At 41.2% G+C, this 22,542-nt stretch overlaps 1 protein-coding gene across 4 annotated transcripts in view; it reads left to right on the forward strand.

Moving 5' to 3' along the window:
- rimbp2a (RIMS binding protein 2a) overlaps nt 1-22,542 on the forward strand; it is a 72,074-nt gene that overhangs the window by 37,715 nt on the left and 11,817 nt on the right. For 3 of the 4 annotated variants that reach the window (XM_085463474.1, XM_085463477.1, XM_085463476.1), the window contains exons 4-15: nt 4,070-4,159; nt 6,693-6,815; nt 11,116-11,220; nt 12,100-12,150; nt 14,775-14,973; nt 15,954-16,111; nt 16,316-16,395; nt 16,503-16,612; nt 18,581-19,399; nt 19,619-19,642; nt 20,784-20,935; nt 21,693-22,472. In XM_085463474.1, the coding sequence (XP_085319600.1) occupies nt 4,070-4,159; nt 6,693-6,815; nt 11,116-11,220; nt 12,100-12,150; nt 14,775-14,973; nt 15,954-16,111; nt 16,316-16,395; nt 16,503-16,612; nt 18,581-19,399; nt 19,619-19,642; nt 20,784-20,935; nt 21,693-22,472 (2,691 nt within the window). The remainder of the gene's footprint in view (nt 1-4,069; nt 4,160-6,692; nt 6,816-11,115; nt 11,221-12,099; nt 12,151-14,774; nt 14,974-15,953; nt 16,112-16,315; nt 16,396-16,502; nt 16,613-18,580; nt 19,400-19,618; nt 19,643-20,783; nt 20,936-21,692; nt 22,473-22,542) is intronic. The other variant, XM_085463475.1, reaches the window with a different exon arrangement.

Below are 22,542 nucleotides of genomic sequence, written 5' to 3' on the forward strand. Positions count from 1 at the left end.
TCTCAGATCGACAAGGTATTTTCACTGGATGTTTTCTCATTTTCGGACCATTCTCTATAAACCCAGAGAGGGTTACCAGTAACTCTGCTAATTCTAAAATGCTTATCATATATGCATATCGTCTCATCACCAACAACCGTGCCACAGTCATGGTCACTTCTTCCATCTTTCTTCCCCATTCTGATACTCGATGTTTACATGTCTAAATGAGTCGCTGCCATTAAATATTTCTGTTAACAAGCAGTTACACTGGTATAGCTAATATATTATCCTGTGAGTTTGATTACTTCTAAGCCACTCTGCTGTATCCTACATTATTGTGTCAGTAAAATGTGGCAGAACAAAAGAATAAGAAAATAAATATTTTCTTAAAAGGGCATCTTCGGGCCTGGGTAAAGATATATTTATAGTCTAACTCACACAATAGTGCAATCCATATAACAAAATAATGTAGCTGCAGCTTGTTTTTTCGTGACTTGATGAATCATTGCTTAAATACACTGTATTTGTCTTATTTGTGGCAGGTGCCAGTTCATTTTTTTGGAAATTCTACTATTATGAAGCTCCTAAAGAAAGTGTCAACAAGAAAGTAAGATATGAGCCAGTAATATAGATGCACAGAACATTTTGAGAGTTTAGGACCTTGGTGCCTGGCAGCCGTGAGCTAAGGTGGGTTCAGTAGCTAAATTTGTGGTTTTATGGACAGAATGATAATTATGGTGATGGAAGGGAGAGTCTGTATGAGTGTGTGTGGGTGTTGTGTGGTAGGCAATGAGAAATGACAGTATGGAAAGGAAGAAAGAAAGTTATCAGAGTGAATTAGACATTAGCTGTATTGATGCCTCTCCCTTAAGCCAATCCAGCCTCTCTGCATGCACATATGGAACACAGATTTCAAGATTCACACATGCCTGCTACTCTTTCACTTGCTCTGCACAGATGTCAGTGGTGTTAAATTGCGTTTTTTCTTAAGAGTACACCACATTTCCATATCCTTCATATCGTCAAACCAGATTTCTTTGTTTATTTGTGGATATTGGAGGTTTAAATTGGCACGAAAATGTGTGTGTCCTTTGGCTTCGCAGTTTAGCTGTGTGTATACAAGATGTTAGGGAGTGTTAAGCTGAGCTGTGAATGTGTGATTCACTGTAAGTGGGAGGAAGTGGAGAAGCAGACATCATTCCTGAGGCCCATAAAAAGAAGGCTTTAAAAGGTCATTCTCTTTCTTTCTGTGGTTCTTTATTACTCTCTGTCTTTTCTTTCAAACTTTCTTTTCCTTGATGGGAAAGAAGGTTGAGCAAAAGAAAGTTTAGGGTTTCTATTGCTGTCTTCTTTCCAGTTATCTGTACATTCAGTCCATCTCCTCCCCGCCTGTCTTATGGTGTCTGCTACAAGACCATGTCCTGGAGATTTAGTGAAGTGCGTGACTGAGACTGACATCTCCCTGTTTTTCATTTCTGCTTAATTAACAGCAGCATAGCAGGAGGATTTGTAACTGCTGCTGCAGGTGTGGCTCTGTACATTGAAAAACGCTGTAGTCTGCAGGGCTGTGATGTGGCGACATGAGTTACACAATAACAGCAGCAAGTGAACTCACTCACCAGTCTCTGTGTCTTCCTGTCCTTGTCTGTTCTCTATCTCGGTCTTGGTTTGATTGTGTCTCTCTGACATCCCTGGCTGTCACTCTGCCTGCACACAAAGAGATGAATGAATCTGGCTGGCCCCTCACTTTGTCTGTTTTTCTCTCTCCTCCTCTTGTCCAGAGTTTATTGAGTTCCTCGATTTATTGTACTGATAAATTTGATCATAAACCTCTGAGCTCCACAGTCTTTTCTCTTGCAGAAGGTGATACAAAGCTTTGGCCATTTTTTAACTCGTGACAGTCAGGTTCACAAGAGCATATTGCGCTGATGTATGGTGTGTCAATATGCGATTAGCGCTGTTAAGCATAATACAAAAGAGAATGTAGATAGACTGAGGGTTGTTATACTAAGCTGTTGAAGGGTAACAAACAATCCAAATGAGAAGCACAACAAAGACAAAAAAAATGAGATGGAGAACAAGTCAGTGAAACATACAATAGCACAAAAAATGGTAGACACACACAATCTGACAAAGGCTGACTCAAACTAAATAGAATACTGTGCAAAGGTTTCCTTTATATTTTGCTAGGAAAATGGAGAATAAGGGCAGTAATTCACTGAAAAATGTACAAACATGTGCAGTTTGTACAATTCTAACAAGGTGGAAAGTCAATATTTGGTATGAACACCTTTATTCGTCAACACAGCCTAAACTCTCTTAGGCAAACTTTCTTGTCATTTCTTCTTCAGTCTTCAGGAACAGTTCTCCAGGCTTCTTAGAGGACATCCAGAGCTCCTTTTTGGATGTTGGATTCATTTTCTGTCAAAATGATCCCACACTGCTTCAGTAAAGTTGAGGTCTGGGATCTGGGGAGGCCAATCCATGTCTGATCTGCAATTTTTCTAAGAACACACTCCACAGCACGCTTTCTTACAGCTAGTTTTAGTGCAAAAATTCTATTTTATGCCTATCAAACTGTGTTATTTTTTTTTTTATAGATTCAGCTAAAGACATGCGAACAAATCATGTACGTTTTTGACAGTCTACTAATAATTGGTATCTTGCTAAGAGGGACTTATTCAGTTAGGTTGATTGGTTCAAAGGTCATTCAACCGAACTTCAAAGTGGATAAACAAACAAAAAAGAAAACACAGCCAATACCAAAAGGAGAACTGATACTCAAGACGTCTTTAAAAATGACAAGAAGTTATGGCTCTTTGGAAGCAACATATAAAGAAATTATGTTGTGAAGTGTAGCTCAAGACTTCTGTACAAGGAGGCCAGGTTAAACAGGAACAACTGAAACTAATGAGGAATGACACAATAATAGTAGTAAGTAGTAATATAGTACTTTCAATGCAGGAGAAACAAAGAATAACCCAATATCAGTAAACATAACATAAACCATTACAAGTGTGGCTCTGCCGTTTTGAATATAAATGTATAGAGGTTGTGTTTCAGTGTATCTGAAATCCAAGTTTACTTTCAAACCTCCCCTGGACAGTAACTGTTGCATTTGGAAACAGTATTTTTAAAAACAAGCCCTGCTCTTTTTCCTGACTAGACATAACAAGAAAATAAAACCTGTCATTAACTCCTGTTGCTTTTTGTTTGAAGACAAAGAGGAAAGGCCTTGCTGCTATTATAAAATACTTACCCACATTTTAATGCCGTAGTGTTGAGAATGGCAATGAGCAGTATCAGTGAAGTGGTATTACGTGCCAGGATATGAACAGTCGCAGTAAAAATCACTCTTGAGTGCGCTGCGGCGTGATAGGAGGAGAGCATTGGCCTAGTTTGAGTCTGGCGTAATTATGTAATGCTTGAGTACCTGCAGCACCAGCGGCATGACAACTTCTGAATGTAGAGGGAGCAGACAGGAACTGCACATCACTTTTCAATCCTTTTACGTGGTTTGCAAGTTAATCTCGTCTTTAGCTAGGAGGGTTTTACTGACAGTGTGCGCACGATTGCTTATTTAGTACTCGACTAACATTCTGGGACTCCCTTGTTACATCTTTTTCTCCTCACTTTAGTTTTTTCCCCCTATCTCTCCCTCAGATATTTTCTTGCTTCCTGTTGCTCTTTCTCACAATTCCAATTTTCTTCATTTACCCCCCACCCACACCCCATTTTCCTCTCTTTCTTTCTTCCCATTCCCTCATCTTTTTCAGCTTTCACCCTCCATTCCTAAAGCCACATACCAAATGGAGGGTGACAGTATGCAGCTGTGGGTTTTGTCCTCCAGACGGCATCTTAGAAAAAGATTATCCACACAAACACACACACACTCGCAGATGCATACATATGGAGGGAGCGATCGACGCTAACCTAAGTTGCTTAGGTCGCTTCTTTCGCTTATATAATAATTTTGAGGTGTAGTTTTGCTGTGTGGCTTGCACTCAGATGTAAATTTCCTTGTAAGCAGGAGGATAATGGAACAAGACAACCAACTCTTTCTTTGTTGCTTTCTCTTCCTTCTCAGAAAGCAAAGCTCCATGCTGCCTTGCAGGAGAAAAATCGTTTGAACCTTGAGTTGATCAACCACCATCTGAAGGCATCCAAGTATGACCAGGTGAGAAATTCACACATGTACTGTGCAAGTATGCATTGGAAGTACACACACAGGAAAATGAAAGAAATCAGTGAATGAGCTTGGTATGATCTGTTTTTTCTGTATCAACGATGCAGGAAAAGAAACGCACACACAGTGGCTTTGAGAAAAAGGAGCAGTCAAACGACGGAACTTGTCCATCTTGTCAGATCAATATATCAGATTGATTTCCAAATATTAACAGTGTTGAGCCACAATTGTTTTTTTTTTTTATGTTTTGCTTTCAATTATATAATTGTTCTTGAGCAATAGTTCTTCAGGGTTTCTGAAGGTCTGTTTTTCATTGGACATTGGCTTCTTTTTCACTCACTTTCAGTCCTGTCCTCGTTCCTGGCTGGTTTCATTCACTAATTTCTTTAGGTCAATCTACAAAAGAAAATAACACATATACCAGACAGAAATGGTCTCAGTGGAAGAATGGCTATTAAGACACCATTCTTAAGCAAGGAAAACACAATGGAAGCTCTCTCATGGTTTGGGCCTACAATTCAAAATGTGTCAGATTTTGGTCCACCTTCGAAAGCATTTAATTAGCTACAGCTTAATTTTTCAGCATGACAATGATCCTGAACACAGTGTCAATGCATTAAAAGGAAAAAAGTAAAACACCTGAATAGAAAAACACACAAATGAATATTATCAGTCATGGATTGACCTCCTTGGAGCTGTTATTGAAGCATTGTGGGATCATCTTGACAAAGAACAGAACCAGACGCCAACATTCAAAGAATAGCTTGAAGAAGAAGCCTGGAGAACTATTCCTGAAGACTGCTTGAAGAAATCACTAGAAAGCTCACCTAAGACAGTTTAAGCTGTGCTAAAGAATAAACACAGTCATACCAACTATTGACTTTAACCTCATTAGGATTGTGCAAACTCTTATCTACTGTATTTCCACGTATGTTTGGACGTGTTTCAATTAATTGCTGCACCTATCTCCGATTTTTCTAGCAAAATAAACAGAAAAAAGGGTTTGCTCAAAACTTGTGACGTGTTGTATACACACACACACACACACACACACACGCACACACACACACACACACACACACACACACACACACACACACACACACACACACACACACACACACACACTACTGCTACTTTCCCTTTCCTAATATTGTGCTTTTACTAATGCTGGCTCCCTGGTTTCCTGACTTCACATACTGATACATACGCATGCACACAGACCCATAAAGAGAGACAGTGACCGTTTGTGATGGTAGGCGATTAGCTGCTCTGGCGCTAATTGTGACTTTCACAGAGGGGACAGATCTGACATGTGTCCAGGGACTCAGCTCAGAGCTTTTGCTCCAAAGTGTCACAGAAAACGATGCCATCTGTTCACCGACAAGGTGGCCACGGAGATGAAAAGAAAGTGGGGCAAATGTGTGTGCAGTCCTGCCACATATACTGTATAACTGAGTGTGACTGGCTTGTAAGGGCAATTAAGACAAAGGCACAGTGAAAATGTATTTACGTGTGCATAAATAGATAGTGAATTAATGACAAGGGGAGAAGAGAACGACAGAAGCTGAGAGTAAGAAATGAAGAGACGGGAAACAAGACGGGGGATGTGATTAGAGAATCAGAGTACATAAATTGCATTTGCTTCGTAGGATCTTTGATAGATTAGAGAGAACTGATCAACTTAACTATTTTATGTTTATCACAGAAGCAGTGTTATTTTGATTGCTCAGAGTCGTTAGTGGTAACTTTTCTTTTAGCGACTGAGTTTTTAAGAAATATCAGACATATAACTCATTAAATCGAAATGTTAAGCAAAGAATGTTGAATAAAAAACAACTCCTTTGCTTGTCTGGTTTAATTAGTAACATCAGCAGTGACACAATTGATCTCTAAATAAAATGATTAGATAAAATAGAAATATTCATCCGTGTTAAGCCGCATGTATCTTTGATGTACTTCTAAATGTTATTTTTGTGAGTAAGCTTATCTATTGTGTCTCTCATCTCATGCTAATTAACGAGATGATAGGTGTGGTTCAGCTCAGTCCTTTGAGGAACCGGCTTAGCTCAAGGCCTCTGACCGATGAAGAGACGAGCGGCAGAAATGCTCAAGTCAGCAACGCTGTCTCATCAACGCTAAATGAAAATGTGCTGATTAATTTCTCTTCAAACTGTGAACTCTCAATCAACCCTCGAGCCACAAAAATGCAGCCTCTATTCATAAATGTGAAAAGTAGGTCTGCTGCAAGAACAAACCTCATAAAAATTGCATGCTTGTTTTGCTCTTTATAAAACAGACTGCATTTTGAGACTCTTCGAGTAAAACAACGACGACGCAATTAAAGTGTTTTCTTTCTTCGCTTTGTTGTGGTTTTCTCTTTGCCTCTTTTGCTGCTGACCTTTTTTTCTTTTCCACCCACAGTTATTCAAATTCATGTTTTAACAATCCACTTAACCTTCGCTTGTTTCTCATCTATCCCTTCGTTGTGTCTGTGCTCAATTCATGATTCGAATTCTTGCAGGTGCAATCCGACTATGATCGGCTGAGACAGACTTTTGCTGTAGTGAGTCAGGAGAGAGACGTGGCCCAGGAGCAGAGGAGCCAACTCCAGGAAAAAGTGGATAACCTGGAACACGTTTTAAAGGTGGGACAAATTTTTTTGCCTTAATAATATCAGATTTGAGTTCCTCTGTGCTATTTGACCACACATAAACCCCTGGACTAAAGATTTCACTCATTTCTTGTATAAATTTTATTGTCTTACCTACTTTTCGCACAGATTTCAGATGTAATTACCTGTAATTATTATTCAGTTTCTGTGCATTTATTTGAGTCTAAATTTAGTTCAACAGACCACTAAACAATCTGTAAAGTCAACCACACACCTGTTGTACCTATGAGTAGAAGATGTGATGACCCAAGCCTAAACCACCTTTTCTTGCTTCTTTTTCTCCATTACATCAATCCATCTCACTCCATTTCTCCAGCATTCCCATCTTCTTCATAGTCCAACATGTGTTCACTTCAGTAGTCCTCACACCAGTCACGATAACTGATTTTTCAGGCCCAGTTTTACTGTCACTCTTTCGGAAATATTCCCATTTCCCATGCATTTGTGTCCTCAGAAAACCTGAGAAGGAAACTGAGGCAATACATGAGGTGTAGTGTCACCGGCTTCATGGAAAGGCTGTTTTCTTTATTGTGTTCTGGTCTGCCAATAGTAATCAGACACAGTCTCGCTGCACTGCGAGAGGGACTCTCATTACAAATCCTCGCCTCCCTGCATCTCCTATCGATTGTGTGTCTGTCAGGATATTTGAGAGCGAAATGTACCCGCATGAGAAAAACTGACCAGCTCCCCGATACAGCAGAGAAAGCTTTGTCACTTTCTCATTGTGCATTGATTATGGAGACAAAGAAATAATTTAGAGAAAATTACACAGGATAATGTGGGTGGAGAAAGCAGAGATGGTAGAAACACAGTGTGAAAGAACAGAAAAAGACCTGGTTCAAAACTAATGAGATGCAGCACTGTCTGTGTTATTTTTAATCATATAATCTGATAACAAAAGTTTTCTTTTTGTTGTTTGTTTTGGTCAAAGTCTGGTATACAAGTTAGAACACAAGGTGGGAGGAAATAATTATTTGATCCCCTGCTGAATTTGTGAGTTTGCTCACTTACAAAGAAATGAAAAGTCTCCAATTTTTATGGTAGTTCAGTGTTAATGCAGGCAGACAGAATATCAACCAATTATCCAGAAAAGAATAGACATTTGATCCTCTTCAACCCAGCCTGAATTCTGGCTCTCACCGATTGGCTGTGTTTGGGTCTGGAGCTCCATGCAAGATCCTGATGAGAATGATCGTGAGAAAGGTGGTGGATCAGACCAAAACTACATCGGAGGTGTTTGTTAATATTCTAAAGGCAGTTGAGACCACAGTCACCGAGGACACCAATGGTAACACACTTTGGCATAATGGATTAAAGTCTTGAAGCAACTGTAAGGTCCCCCTGCTCAAGGCCACATGTACAGGCCCGACTTAAGTTTGCCAGTGAACATCTAAATGATCCAGAGAAGGCTTGGGAGGCAGTGCTGTGGAGAGATGAACCCAAAATCAAGCTCTTTGGCATCAACTTGTTTGCCATACACGGAGGTGGAAACATATTCTTTTGGGACGTTTTTCTCCAGAGGGTGCAAGACAACTTTACCACATTTAGGGGCCAGTGGTTTGGGCCTCGTACCACGAAATCTTGGATGAGAACTTAGACAGCAAGAACACTAAAGATGGGTTGTGGATGGATCTTTCAGCATGGTAGTGACCCAAACCATACCACCAAGGTACCATAGGAGTGGGTAAAGAAGGAAAACTTCAAGGTCATGATCTCTTAGCCCTGCGATGTTTGGAAACCTGGTAACCAACTACAAGAAATGCTGCTGTGCTTGCCAACAAGGGTTTCTCCACAGAGTACTAAGTCATGTTTTCCTCATTTCATTCAATGTCGTGCAAATCAATTTATAATTTTCACATAATTTGTTTTTTCAGGATCTTTGGTTACTATTCTGTGTATCCATTACAATGGAACTACTATAAAAATGAGAGACTGTTAATTTCTCTGTGAGCAAACATACAGAGGATCAAACACTGCCGTCTTTAACCTCCTAAGACCCGAACTCTTCCACGACATGCATTTTTAATTTCTCTTTGATATTTGGGCATATTGGGACCCAATGAATGTAAAAACAAAGAATTACCAGATTTTTTTTTTTTACCTTATTTTTGTTTTTAAGAAAAATAAGAGCCACATATGAGGATATTCGTTTAAAACTGCGATAGAACAGTAGCAGTATAATGTCCCCGTAAGTGGATCTCAGGCCCTTGCAGAGCAAAATTGAGTATTTTGGTCTAAATAACCCAAAATGTGATGTCCACATATGTGGACGTCAGGTCCTAAGAGGTTAAAGCGAGCAACCAATTTAACTAGGAAACAGATTTTTTTTAAAAAGAAAAAACCCCACTATATTGTATTTAGTAGTTTTTTTTCTTATCTGTGGCCATGGCTCATGTTACACTTACAAAACAGAGTTTAAGATGGTAAGATTTTCATTGGCAGTGATCAGAAGGGACAGGATTAGAAATGAGAACAAACATATAAACTAATAATCTGCAGTGACATCAGACCTTTGTTAGACATGTATGTGTGTCAACAGAGGTAAATCCAGAGTGTAGTCTTAAAAATTGTGAATTATAGTATTATAGTATAGTATATAGTATAGAATTATAGCGTGACTATAGTAATGTGATGGAGAGCTGACCATTATCAGGCCGTGATTTATCTTCCAGTTGGATTTTGGGGACCTCCTGGCTTTTGTTTTGGTATACTGTTGACAGATGTTTTTAATTTGCCAGTGTCTTCCTCCTCATTCAGTAGAGACACAACCAGTTTATGGATGTTGACAAGTGAGACTGTCCTGAGGAACAGCCAAAGCATTAGCTCCAAATAAAGTCTGAAACTTCTCAACAGCAAATATCAGGTCAAGCCTGAAGTTTTTGACAATAATTTTAAGTCAGTTCATAAGACGTCATGAGTTTTATAGGCAGTCAGTTGCATTTTTTTTTCCAGGTGCCTGATGTCACGTGCTTTTAATGCCCAGTTAAATAGAGTCTGTTTTGATTCCTGTCTCTAATAAGTCAGCATCTTTCTTTTGCTGTTTCAATCCAGTCTTAGTCAACTTTTCAAGGCCTCGAGTCCACATCAAGCAGTGTAGACCTTGGATAACTCTGCAGTAGTCCAAGGGTTGGAGCTGTTTGAAATTGTAATAAGTTAACCAAAGCAGATAAAGTGAAAGATCGCAGATCTTTTTAAAATGACAAAACGAGGTGTTTAAATGCAGGCGTGACCATTGGTTCCCGTGTGAAAAAGCAAGGGTTAAAAAAGCAGTTTCACTAAGGCTCCAGTGACAGCCTCTCAGCTACCCCGGTCCTCTGCAGCTTAGAGCTTCTCCATGATTATGCAAAGCAGCGACTGGCTGCTCAGGACACCTCGAAGCCACTCCCGGAGGTAAAGAAGATTTTCTTTTTTCAAGGGAGAAAGAACAGGGAAAAAAATATGAATGTCAGAGCTTTCTAAGCTGTCTTTTCTTCTTAAGCTCACAGAGACATCCTATGGCCTTAATTCTGTTTCTGCAAGATGTGGCAGCTGGTTGTGACTTCATGCATAGATACTGTACAGTCATGACTTGGCTAATTTGGCAAAGGGTAGATTTGGATCAGGAGCGACTATGCGTGACAGCTTTGTGTAAGTCAGTGCAGACTATAGAGTATGTTTGGTGCCAGAGATATATATGTTACAGAAGCCAGTGTTACTTAATGCTCTTCTCTTCATGTACCTTGCCTCTTAAGTGACATCGTATGTGAGGGTGCTAAATCTTTCAACTTTAAACAACCAACATATAATGTGCTAATTACTAAGCTTAACGGGCTGCTAGTTGGCAGATCTCTAAACTGTCATATAGAAGCAAGCTGTTTTCTTCCACTTCAGCCTTAGATAAACTAGGTGGTAATTGGTATTAATATTTTTATCCAACTCTTGGCAACCTTTCAAATGAATTGCTTGGTTTAATCTTTGAGGATTAGGCAATGCTTCACTTCAATTTGTGGGATTTATTACACTGAAGCTGATGCAACAACACTGTGGCTATTCCTATTTTTCCAAGCAGTCCTCATTTTTCCTCAGAAATGGATGCAATGTCGCTAAATCAGGTGGACAGGGCTCAGATTCCTCAAAAGCTCTTGCCAGAATGGTAGAGAGAATAGATTTACTCGATGACATTGAAACGTGAGAATACTGTTTTCAACAAAAGATTGCAGCTGGGTAATTTATTATTTTTGCAGTAGTGTTGGAAATAATCTCTCCTCCTTCTGCTTCCTCTGTTTCTTCCTAGCATATGCATGAGACTGTAGAGCTAAAGCAACAGTTGCAGACAGAGCATGAGCAAGCCTTGGTGGCCCTTCACACCAAGCAGAAGGAGATCAATCAATTGCAAAAGGTATGTTTAAAAACCGCTTTAAGTCTATTCTTTTAATACTTTTGGCAGAATCCCTCCTTGGTTATCAACTTTTGTGTAGTGAATTTATGCCAAAGGTCTTTGTTTGGATAATGATGTGTCTTGAGCCACTTTATGCTGAATCACTGCTACTGTATCAGAAAATACAGATACCTCATATAGCCCGCCCCAAAATCAGCAGATGTGATTACAAATGCAGCCATGGTCCCTTTGATCGTGTGATGAAGAACACGGCTAAAAATGCTGCGTTTGTAGTTGCTGATATATTTGTACACATTACAAATATCTTGCAGCATGAAGATCTGACCTGTTGTGGTTGTTTTATTCTTTTTTGATATTTCGTAAAAAAAAGGATATACATGTGCGCATGTGTTCCTGCTTACTGTTTCCTTCCTATGATGATGACTGAAATAATATCAAATACCTTCTGGATTAGACCACAAGTTTAACATGATGAAAAGTGTCTCTTTCTCGGATGTCTGTGAGGTTTGTTCGTCTCATTTTGGTCCCATTTTTGCATTGATGTTTGTTCAAAAGAGAATCATTAATGTTCAAAGATGCAGATCATTCAAACTGAGACAAATTGATTTGCACAGTCGCTCAAGAGTGGGTTTAATTTCACTGCCTTTTAACAGCCAGTACTTGGACACTAACATGTCCTAAAATAAGCCAGTTGCTTTTTATTGGAGCTGTACCATCAGAAGTAGGCATCTCTTCAAGTACCAGCTCTGTTTGATGAACCAGTGAGCATCCGCCAGGGTATTGCGTTGACAGTATGTCAGCTGTGTACTGTCTATTCTACCTCATGGACCGTGATCACAGTGTCAGCTGTCATTGTGTGTTTCTGTGTGTTCTCTGCAGGCTTGGGTTCAAACTGACCAAGAGCATGAGGAAGCAGTACACCTGTTAGAGGTACAGTAAGCTGAACAAACCCTTATGTTTCCTGGATTGCTGTGTTTCTTAAACATAGTGGAGCTTTCTGTTTTAACCAGGCGAATCAAAACATCCTTAAGATGGTTCATGTAGTATTGGGTCAGTTTTCCAGATGAAATAAGGGGAAACATGGATAAGTTGGTGATGAAGCTCTCCTTTTTGGAACATATGGAAAAGACTCGAAGCTTGTCTATGTATCAAGTTAGCTGCTGTAAAACATCCTGTCTGGCTCTACTACAGCACCCAGTGCTTTGAACTAGCCTTGAACTTTTAGCTTCAGTTTTAGCTTTATGGTTATTTCCATCTTCTTTTCTGGAGCAGGAAGTGGCCATATTTAAATGAGATAGTGGAGTGTTAAATTATAAACTAAGGCCAGTAATCTTGATTGTACATATCATATCTATGGGTGCAGTGTGGAGACTTCTTCGATTGTTTTATAGTATAACAACTGCACAGCAAGCTATATTAATTGTCTGATATATTAAAAGTACTGTATGTCAAAATGTCCAACGCTGGGCTCTAAAAGTGAGAATTTTAGGCTATGTCCACACGTAGGGTGTTTGCTAAAACTGAGATTTTTCTGAGGTCATTTTGAAAAACATCTCAGTCCAAATGTAAATGCAAAGAGCGATCTACTGTCTGTCAAGAACATGCCAAAGCAACAAGCTGCGATATAAACGTAACTTGGAGGAAATGTTAGCTAATCAAAAGCTCACAATCTGACATCAAAAAGGAGATGAAAGCGCACACCTTTGATGTTGCAAGACACAATATAGAGTTTTTCTTTCCAACATTCAATTGTGTAAATGCAGAAACTTGAAGGTTGTTTTTTTTTTTTAAATCTTCACCCCAGCAGTTTTTTTTTTTTTTTTTTTAAATGTCTGTTTCCAGTGCAGTTCTTTAGATATTTTATCCTGGGCTAACATCAACCAACACTGCCATCCTCAGAGCCATTCTACATTTGGGGCTAAAATAAAATAAGCGAGGTATATTTGTCAAACGAATGTATTAGTTTAACTGCGTGACTCACACCCACACCATCTTCAGTAATCACCTCTGCTGAGCCTGAAATCGAACGCAGAGACGCAGGAAATTATTTAAATTAAGTAAATTGAAAAGTGACGTTTCTTGGACTAACTAGTGCATTTAAACTGGCAACACATTAAGAGAGATGTTAAAAAAAGGCACCGTCTGCACACGCCTACGTAGGCCTTCAACGACGTCTAATCAGGCTAATTGAAAACAGCTGCGTGGGTGGACAAGCAGAGTTTTAATGTGGAGCCATACGATGCAAGTTTATTCTAAACTTGAACTTATGACACATGGGTACCGTTGGGGTTCTGGACTCTCTTCTAATGAAGTCCCATAAGTAAGTTCCCCCCCGTCTCTCTTCCAGCAAAACACTTATCTGCTTGGCTACACTATTGTGTAGTTTTTTCCAGTACTCCACACCAGATTGTGACTCATACATCAGACTAGTCAGACAATAGCGTATCCTTTGTGCTTGCGGTCACATTTCTATCTTCTTATTCAGGCTGCTTTTGTTATAGCGCTCCAAACGCTTCTGTTTAGTAGTTGCGTTGTCACGCGTTGCATTGACGCTTCACGTCGCCCCCCCCCCCCCCCGGATGGTAATCGTTGACCCGCTGTTTCATCACAGACCTCTACTCAAAATTATTTTCTCGTCTTACTTTAAATCCTTTTGCTACGAGAATACGTCGCAGACTCCTTTGTGTGCGGCTCATATGAGGTCACGTTATTATCCATCTGGAGCGCTCTAATACGATTTTACTGAGCAAGCAGACTGAGTTTGGCTCAGAAAAAACAGTTTGGTCAGAGAAATTGAAACTCTGTCAAGGAGATCTCTTCCTAGAAATCCCTGAATCAGTTGGTCTCTTTCACAGGCGCGTTTCTCTATAGTTATGGGCAAATATGGCCACAGGAGGGAAAGCATAGTTGTGCTGTCTGTAGGTGTGAAATCCCCATATGTTTTCCACTCTGTGTTTTTGTGCTTAGGAGTCCATTTCAGTTTGACAAACACATTTGTCTTATTTTTTTGTCGACTCATAAATACATTTGTGTTCTCATTGGTTCCCCTTCCGTTTGCTTTTATTAACGATTGGTTCTTTTTGCCTTTTTTTCCTTTCTTTACTTACTACTTCTGATTTCCACATTTTGTCTGAACAGAACAATAAGGACAGAATGTTTCAGGTATTTATTTTCATCCCTGATTAGTTAGTTACATCACCCTTTCTTTCCTCTTCGAATTTTCCTTTAATTGCAAACCTGTGAAACCAAAATTATATTCTGTATCACCAAAAGTGATTATATGTATATTCACGCTTTCCCCTCTAGGCCTTCCTCTGATAGCATGTCTATGATATAACTTCATGGAGTGCTCAGGCTTGGTTATCACGATTTAACCATATCAGTAAATGATTCTACACTTCCACGTGTTTAGATTAGATTGCTAGACATTCAAAATTATATACTGCCAAAGCCCAGAAGAATAATCACCTTTCACCTCTCATTCTTTTTTTTTTCTTTTTTTTTTCCTTTCAGTCTTCACAATCCTTACTGCTCTTTTTTCTTAACTGCCAAAGGTCAAGGTTCGTGACCTGGAGCAGGAATGCCGGTCACACAGTGAACACTTTCACCAGCTGTCCAAAGAGCTGCTGAATTTCCGCCTCCAGTCGGAACCTGTGAATATCCCTAAAAGTAATACCACCTCTGCATCCCAGATCCCGCCCTCACCACAGAAGAAACTCTCGCAGGTCAGATTCGAAGCCCAACCAGAGACAGGTGAGTCTCACCTCACAGGCAGCTTTGTATGAAACACATTGAGCCATAAAGGCAATTATGAGGCTGGGGAACGGGGACATATCAAAACAAATCAAAAGTCTTAGAAAGTCAGTCCCTGATTTTTATTTATTTATTTATTTTTCTCTGATTACTACTTTCCTCAGTTTTAGCTGAGCGGTTTTATGTGTTTACTTGAGTGTGAGTGTGGTTCTGTGAGTATTAATGTAACTGTGTAATATAAAGTGGTGATATAAAACTGTAGACTAGCAGGGTTAAATATTAGTGGGGTCTAACTATTCTAAAAACACATGTGCTCTCCAGATAAAAGCATCTGCGAAATTATTAGTGCTTAAAAGGGTTATGATCAGATAAAATGATAATTAGTGATCTAATCCCCAGACAGCTCACATTACAGCTGGACCCACTCACTGCAAACCAGAGGTGGATACCATTAATGGAGACGGTGCTTATTCATGATCAATATCTGCCCTTGATCACAAGCCTGATGTACGACACGAATGTAATTTAACACATTAGTATTCTAACAACACAGTGCAACCTGCAGATACAGCAAATAGAGCCGTATCAGTGATGTAGATTTATACAGTCTGGCACAAACCAAAGGTCTTTGAAGTGCTGAAAATCCTGTTTTATCTGTCTCTTCACTTCGGGCAGAATTCACTGATGTTTTTGTGCTAATGCATAATATTACATACAAACCACAAGAACGCAGTGATGCACTTGATCTGTGTTGTTTACGTATCGTTAATTTCTTCAGGGAATTCCGTTTTGTGTTTTCTGCATTTTTTTTAAGTCTGTTTTGCCAATAGGATGGGCTGATAGGGGTGGAGTAGCCTTCCAAATGAAGGGTGTTAGCTGTACCCGCAGGAGATCAATGGTTTTGCTCCAAAGAGCGCGAAATGGTTGTGGAAGGAAAAGGCAGTTACTCTTTATTTGCTATGGAAATCAATGTCTCCCAGGTGATGAGAGTGCGGCAGACACGCCGCTGCTGATATCCCAGTTCTTGCCCTGCTCACCGCAGACTGGAGACGGAGAACCACCAGAACTGCTGTCTGTCAAATCCAGCACCGTGACAACGGACCACCCCATCCACCCCCGACAGTTTCCCTCATCAGAGGTGGGTCTGTGTGATGCCACATCCATGAATAATGCATGCATAACCTATTATGTTAATTGTTTTTAAATAATTAACTTACATATTCATATCTTGAAAAGGAATGGTTCAAGAGTTGCTGCAAACTGCTAATTCTTAAATATGCTGTAGGAAAGTCGCTTATCCCTGCTAATAACACTTTAATTTGTTCCTCTCATTTATCTATAGATGGAGGATGAGGCCAGCCCATCACCCAGGTCCAAATCTCGCTACACAGGCCAGGTCCGCCTTTGCACTGCCCGTTATAGGTGCATAAGACAAGTTTAAATACAGAAATAATTTCATTTTGGGTTTTAACGCGCATTATCTTTAATTTTCCTTCACAAATGAATGAAAAACCTTTCTTTCCTTCAAGTTATAACCCTTACGATGGACCAAATGAGCATCCTGAAGCAGAACTCCCCCTTGTGGCTGGAAAGTATCTGTATGTGTATGGAAACATGGATGACGATGGCTTCTATGAAGGTGAGTCGTACACAACACACATAGAGCATTTGAAGCGGTCTGTGAGGCGATATGTGCTTCTGGCTCGATAAATCAAATTCTGGCAAAAATCTGAAAATACTGCAACAAATTTTCTATTTGGGAGGATAGGTTTTCTTCTGTTCAGGCCTGCAGTTTTGCCTGAGTGCTTGTCTGCTGATGCTGCCTGACAGTGAAAACAAGTGTATGCATCATTATGTATTGTCTCAAAAACACAAAAAAGACACAAAAATGCCGAGTAGTGTGTGTCAGCTGGCATTTATTCTCCACTGAAGTTGTTTTGTCTTTCACCATCGTATTTATGTCTGTGGCGTTTTTGACTGTAGCATGTAGTAATAATAATAATAATAATAATGGATTGCATTTATATAGCGCTTTTCGGGACCCCTCAAAGCGCTTTACAATACCACTATTCATTCATTCTCACATTCATACACTGGTGAAGGCAAGCTACAGTTGTAGCCACAGCTGCCCTGGGGCAGACTGACAGAGGCGAGGCGCCATCGCGCCATCGGCCCCTCTGGCCATCACTGGTAGGTGGTAGGTGAAGTGTCTTGCCTAAGGACACAACGACCAAGACTGTCTGAGCCAGGGCTCGAACCGGCAACCTTCCGATTACAAGACGAACTGCCAACTCTTGAGCCACGATCGCCCTACTGCATTGCACCTACAGCACACTGTGCAGTAAGTGGTATATGCAAAAATGTTGTATGTGTAGAATGACACATTGTATCTGTGATGCATTTTGTGCCCCTGCAGTCTCTTTACATTATGTCGTGTTATGTAATGATACAGCACAATCTAAACGTAATGCTGATGCAGTCATTTTTGTAAACATGCTGCAAGGACTACTTGACAGGCTTTGTCACCCTGATATAGAATAAGTCCGTCATACATACTAGTTGGCTACTTTCATCGCGTGACTTCCACTTAGTCAGTGCGTGGTGTCATGAAGAAAAGTTTCCCGACACTTTTTCATAACTGGTGGCTGGACTCACTCTCTGTATAATCTCTTTATAATTATGAAGGCTTCTCCATCAGAGGCAATCCTAATCCCCCTTGCTAGCAATCCTGCAGCCAGCACAGACCGTCATAGAAAGCCCTGTGATTCATTAGCTGTGTGCAGTCAGATTGCATGGTATTGCAGACGGTCCCTGTATTTACCACACAGGAGGGGCGACTTGGGCTGCATACCAAGCTGTTGTCAGGATGGGGACCTTGGTCTCTTAGTTTGATGACTAATCCAGCAGGGCTCAGCTTAATCATCAGCACACATAAACAACAAACACACTCGCTCAGATACACTTGTAGAGACACACCAAGATGGTCTTAAGGCCCCCCAGGCCTCTGTGGAAAAAGGGATTGAAGGACGAGATGATAGGGAGCTTTGTTGAAGACAAACTTATTGCCTTGGGGAAAAACTACACTGCAAATCTAAGCACTTTCTTTTCTTTCTTTTTTTCCTGCATTGACCGCAGCATCTACGTACTCTGGGGTGCTCCTGGAAATGTTCAAACGCTGAGGTCCTTAGAAATGTTGAAAGGAGTGTTTTCTAAGTTGTGTGTTGGAGTATGAAAGATGGCATCAGAGAACCCGTGGGGAATCTTACATCTTAGGGAATAGAACATGCTGTATGTTTACATATCTTCCACCTCTCACTCAGTGACTCATTCTCACCTTGCAGGTTAAAAAAAAGAAGAAGCTCTCACCGATTTATGTGTTTAAGTTATTGCTTTGCTTTTGTCTTTGTGTTGTGAGAGAAGCCTAATTTTAACACTTACAGGTGGCATCAAAACAGAAAGTTTTTCCTAAAGAGACATTTATTAAATAGTAGCAGGATTTTCTGTTATCTACTTTTATTCTTTTTAACTAGAAATATCAATTTAAAAAATGAATAACATATTTCTGTTATTTTCTACCTTTGTGTCTGTACTTGTTTATGCTTGACAGGGGAGCTGCTGGATGGCCAAAGAGGACTTGTTCCTTCCAACTTTGTGGAGTTTGTCCAGGACAAGGAAAAACCAGGCATTCAGGCTGGAGACGCAGGGGAAGATCTCAGCTCACTTGAGCACACATCCCTAGCCTTGATGGCTGTGGATGGAGGTGCCTCCCAGGATGGCCTTCTGAGCTCAGCAAACGCTTTGGTTCCCTGTAGCAATGGGACAGGTGGGGCCTTGGATCCTGAGGACCTGGCGGAAGACGTTGTGCCTTACCCCAGAAAGATCACCTTGATCAAGCAGCTGGCACGGAGTGTCATCGTGGCCTGGGAGCCTCCACTAGTGCCTTTGGGCTGGGGGAACATCTCTAGCTACAATGTGTTAGTAGATGGGGAGCTTCGTGCCAATATACCATACGGTGGTCGGACCAAGTGTTTGCTGGAGAAGCTGGACCTGGACGGCTGCGTCCACCGTGTGTCAGTGCAGAGTGTCACGGACCGGGGCTTGTCAGATGAGCTGCGCTGCACCTTGCTAGTGGGAGCCAATGTGGTGGTGGCGCCGTGCGGTCTGCGCGTCGATGACATTCAGCGTGACACTGCCGAGCTCTCTTGGTTGCCTAGCAACAGCAACTATGCTCACACTGTGTTCTTAGACGGGGTAGAGCACGCAGCGGTAAAACCGGGAAGGTATAGACTACGGTTCCACAACCTGAAGCCCCTGACAGTTTACAAAGTGACGGTGGTGGCGCAGCCCCACCAGGTGCCGTGGCAACTGCCGCTGGAGCAGAGAGAGAGGAAGGAAGCCGGCGTGGAGTTTTGCACTCAGGCAGCAGGTCAGAAAGGTTTATTATTATCCACAGAGATACTGTATCAATAATGCACAGCTTAATAGCTGGCGATTACTTTCACATGCTTCTAAGAATCTTAGTTTAACTCTCATATGCAAGATCATGTACTGTAATATGAATTCTAATGTTATTGTACTCTGCTCTAGAATAGTATAGCGTCACATTTCTTTACCATGTCGTTGTTGTGTATTGTATTTTGTCTAGGTCCAACACCATTTTGCAGAACAGGTCAGAACAAAGCTTGAGGGGTTGGTTTCCCATATATTCAAGCACTAAACCTAAGGGATGTCATTAGTGCTCTGACACATTTTGCAGGGAGGATGACTGTGCCATGTTGTTCAGCATATGCAGTTTATTATGAAATGTGGGCAAAATGGCATCTTATTCTGGTTCTGAGATTGAAAACCTTTTAAAAACAAGTCTGTCATTACATGTCCTTTGAAAATGCACAATTTGTTGTTCGAAACCAAATTTGTATGCAATTTTGCCCAAGTTTGCTGCACAGTGCACTTCACTAATTAGAGAATACCAGAGCAGCATGAGATATGATCAATAATTACGATGAGTCATTTCCTCAGCCTATAGCCTAGCCTGACATAGCCAGTTCTATATAAAGCGGTGCCCCTCCACTGCTCACTGAAATGACCATTTTCTATCAGTGTGCATTTGCTTCTGCTCGAATGCAGTTGTGCATGTTTCAAAGAGATCAGAAAAAAGAAATGCTGAGCTCTAATCAGGCTCTCTGCATGTGGAGACAGCAGTGTATATCTCGGGGCAACCCTTAAAGTTTTCATCTCTTCCAAAGATTACTGAATGGTTATAGTAGAATAGCATATATAAGGAATACAGACCTAAAAATATAGGTCTGTATATAAAAATAAAAATAAAAATTTCATTTTGATTTATCTGACAATCATCTTGGGTTAGGAAATATTAGTGTTGTGCAAAAACTCACCATACACAACTCACCATACACTTAAATGACATTGTCTAAACACAACACGAAGTGTTTTGTGAATGTTTCCCACCAGCAATGTCATGCTATCAAGTAGCCCGCATGAACTGTGTATCTCTGCAAAATACAAATAAGCTGTTATGTAATTTCATAAATTTAGATATGCAAGTCAAATTATAACCCCCCCCCCAACCTCACGTCCTCATTTCCTCCTTTGTGTCTGGGCATTTCTGTGCATGGTGGTCTGTGTGTGTGTGTGTGTGTGTGTGTGTGTGTGTGTGTGTGTGTGTGTACGTATTTGTGCATCTAATGAATGCTTCACATCATTCCCCCTCTCGTTTGTATCCTACATGTACTAAATCAGTAAACCGTAAGAGATTATTTTTCTTACACACTGGATTGGTTACCTCCCAGGGCCTCCGCTGCCACCCCAGGATGTTCAGGTGCTCTGTGGGCAGGCTCCAGGGGTCCTGCAGGTCTGCTGGAAGCCCCCCAACATCTCTCCCACAGGCACATCCAATGGGGCAAATGTCATTGGTTACGCAGTCTGCACTAAAGGGCAGAGGGTGAGTTAGCATGTCTAGGTCTCGCCTGCCTGGACTAGTTTACTTTTTATATATCATTCTTTTTAAAAGGATATGAGTGATCACACAGAGCTCATCTTGATTTAAAGGCATTGCTCATGATGTATTGTGTTCTGTTATGAGAAACTACAGTAGTTTGTGGCTAAATCCTAAGCATATGGGATGTATATTCCTAAGGTCTACATGCTGTACAGTATTTACAACACTGTGAAATGTTTAATCATGCGTAATCCAGTCAAAACATGAGAATATACACCACAGATGGGACATTAACAGCGTCTGCCTTTCAGCGTGGCATTATGTCATCATTACCATCAGTTCACTCAGCAATGCCACCTACTTGTAATTAACGTGCGGTGCAGGTCTGGGTCTTGGAAAGGTCTCTCGCTCCCTCTGGTGACTGCTAAAGTAAATCATCACAGTAAACCTGAAAGGGAAAATCAACATTCAGCCACACTGGGCAGAAACCTGTTTTTGAGCTGCCCCTGCAGGTGGAAATCTTAAGAGCATTTTTTTTCCCACCATAATAAATCAAATTAAAGAGGTATTTTTGTTAGTTCAGTGAAATCACTTATTTGGCACTAAAAAGTGCAGGGGGCTAATCAAATTTCAGCAGCTGGATTTGTCAATTTTTGTTTTGGATGTATTGACTCTGATACTGATAATGTTTTAGTTGTTGTTCAAATGAAACTGCAGCCACTGTTTATGTTAACATTTATTTATTTTTTTCTGGCTCTAGATAGCTGAGGTGCTGTTCCCTATGGCAGACTATGTTACGGTTGAACTGACAAGGATTCAATGCCTCGAGGCCAGGGAGGTCATCGTTAGGACACTGTCGGTCCAGGGAGAATCCCAGGACTCTCAAGTTGCTGTCATTCCAAACAACCTGCTTGTGCCTCTACCTCCGCTTCCCCTGCCACCACCAGTGCATCCTCACACGGGCCCCCCTCCACACCCCCATACTCAACCTCTCCTCCAATCCCCTCACCTTCCTCATCCCACACCCCAACTTCCCGCTCCACCACATGGACAACAACTGCCGCCCCGTCCTCCCCATGCTCAACCCCATCCCAGACTCCCCCATCAAGGTGGACCCCCGCAACCCCAGCTTCGTCCTCCCCATCCCCATCCGCAGCCCTTACATCTTCAGCCTCGTCCACCCCACCAAGGTCCCAGGCCACAGCACCAACTGCCTCTGCTGCCCCACCCCCACCCCCAACCCCACCTTATACCTCTGAGACCAGTAAGTGCCAGAGACCTGGATGCCAAAGACCATGCGGCCCATCACGGGGGAGCTATTCTACCTGGCCAACCTGGCTGGGACCCTACACGCTCTCCTTCTGTCCAGCCTCCAGTGCCCATGCAAGGCCACACCCTTGAAGCCCCATCACCTGCCAATCCACGGTCTCCCTCACCCCAGAGGATTCTTCCTCAGCCCAGAGGCACGCTTATCCCAGACACTGTGGCCAAAGCTATTGCTCGAGAAGCAGCTCAGAGGGTGGCAGCAGAAAGCGGAAAGGTCTGGTGAAAATGGAAATGCTGGCTCACACAACACTCTAGATGCTTAATGAAAATGATGTTATATATTT

The sequence above is a fragment of the Copadichromis virginalis genome, linkage group LG7 (genome assembly GCF_057382275.1).
Source record: "Copadichromis virginalis isolate Kocher_CV1m ecotype Utaka linkage group LG7, C_Virginalis_male_GT1.1, whole genome shotgun sequence".
Lineage (NCBI taxonomy): Eukaryota > Metazoa > Chordata > Actinopteri > Cichliformes > Cichlidae > Copadichromis > Copadichromis virginalis.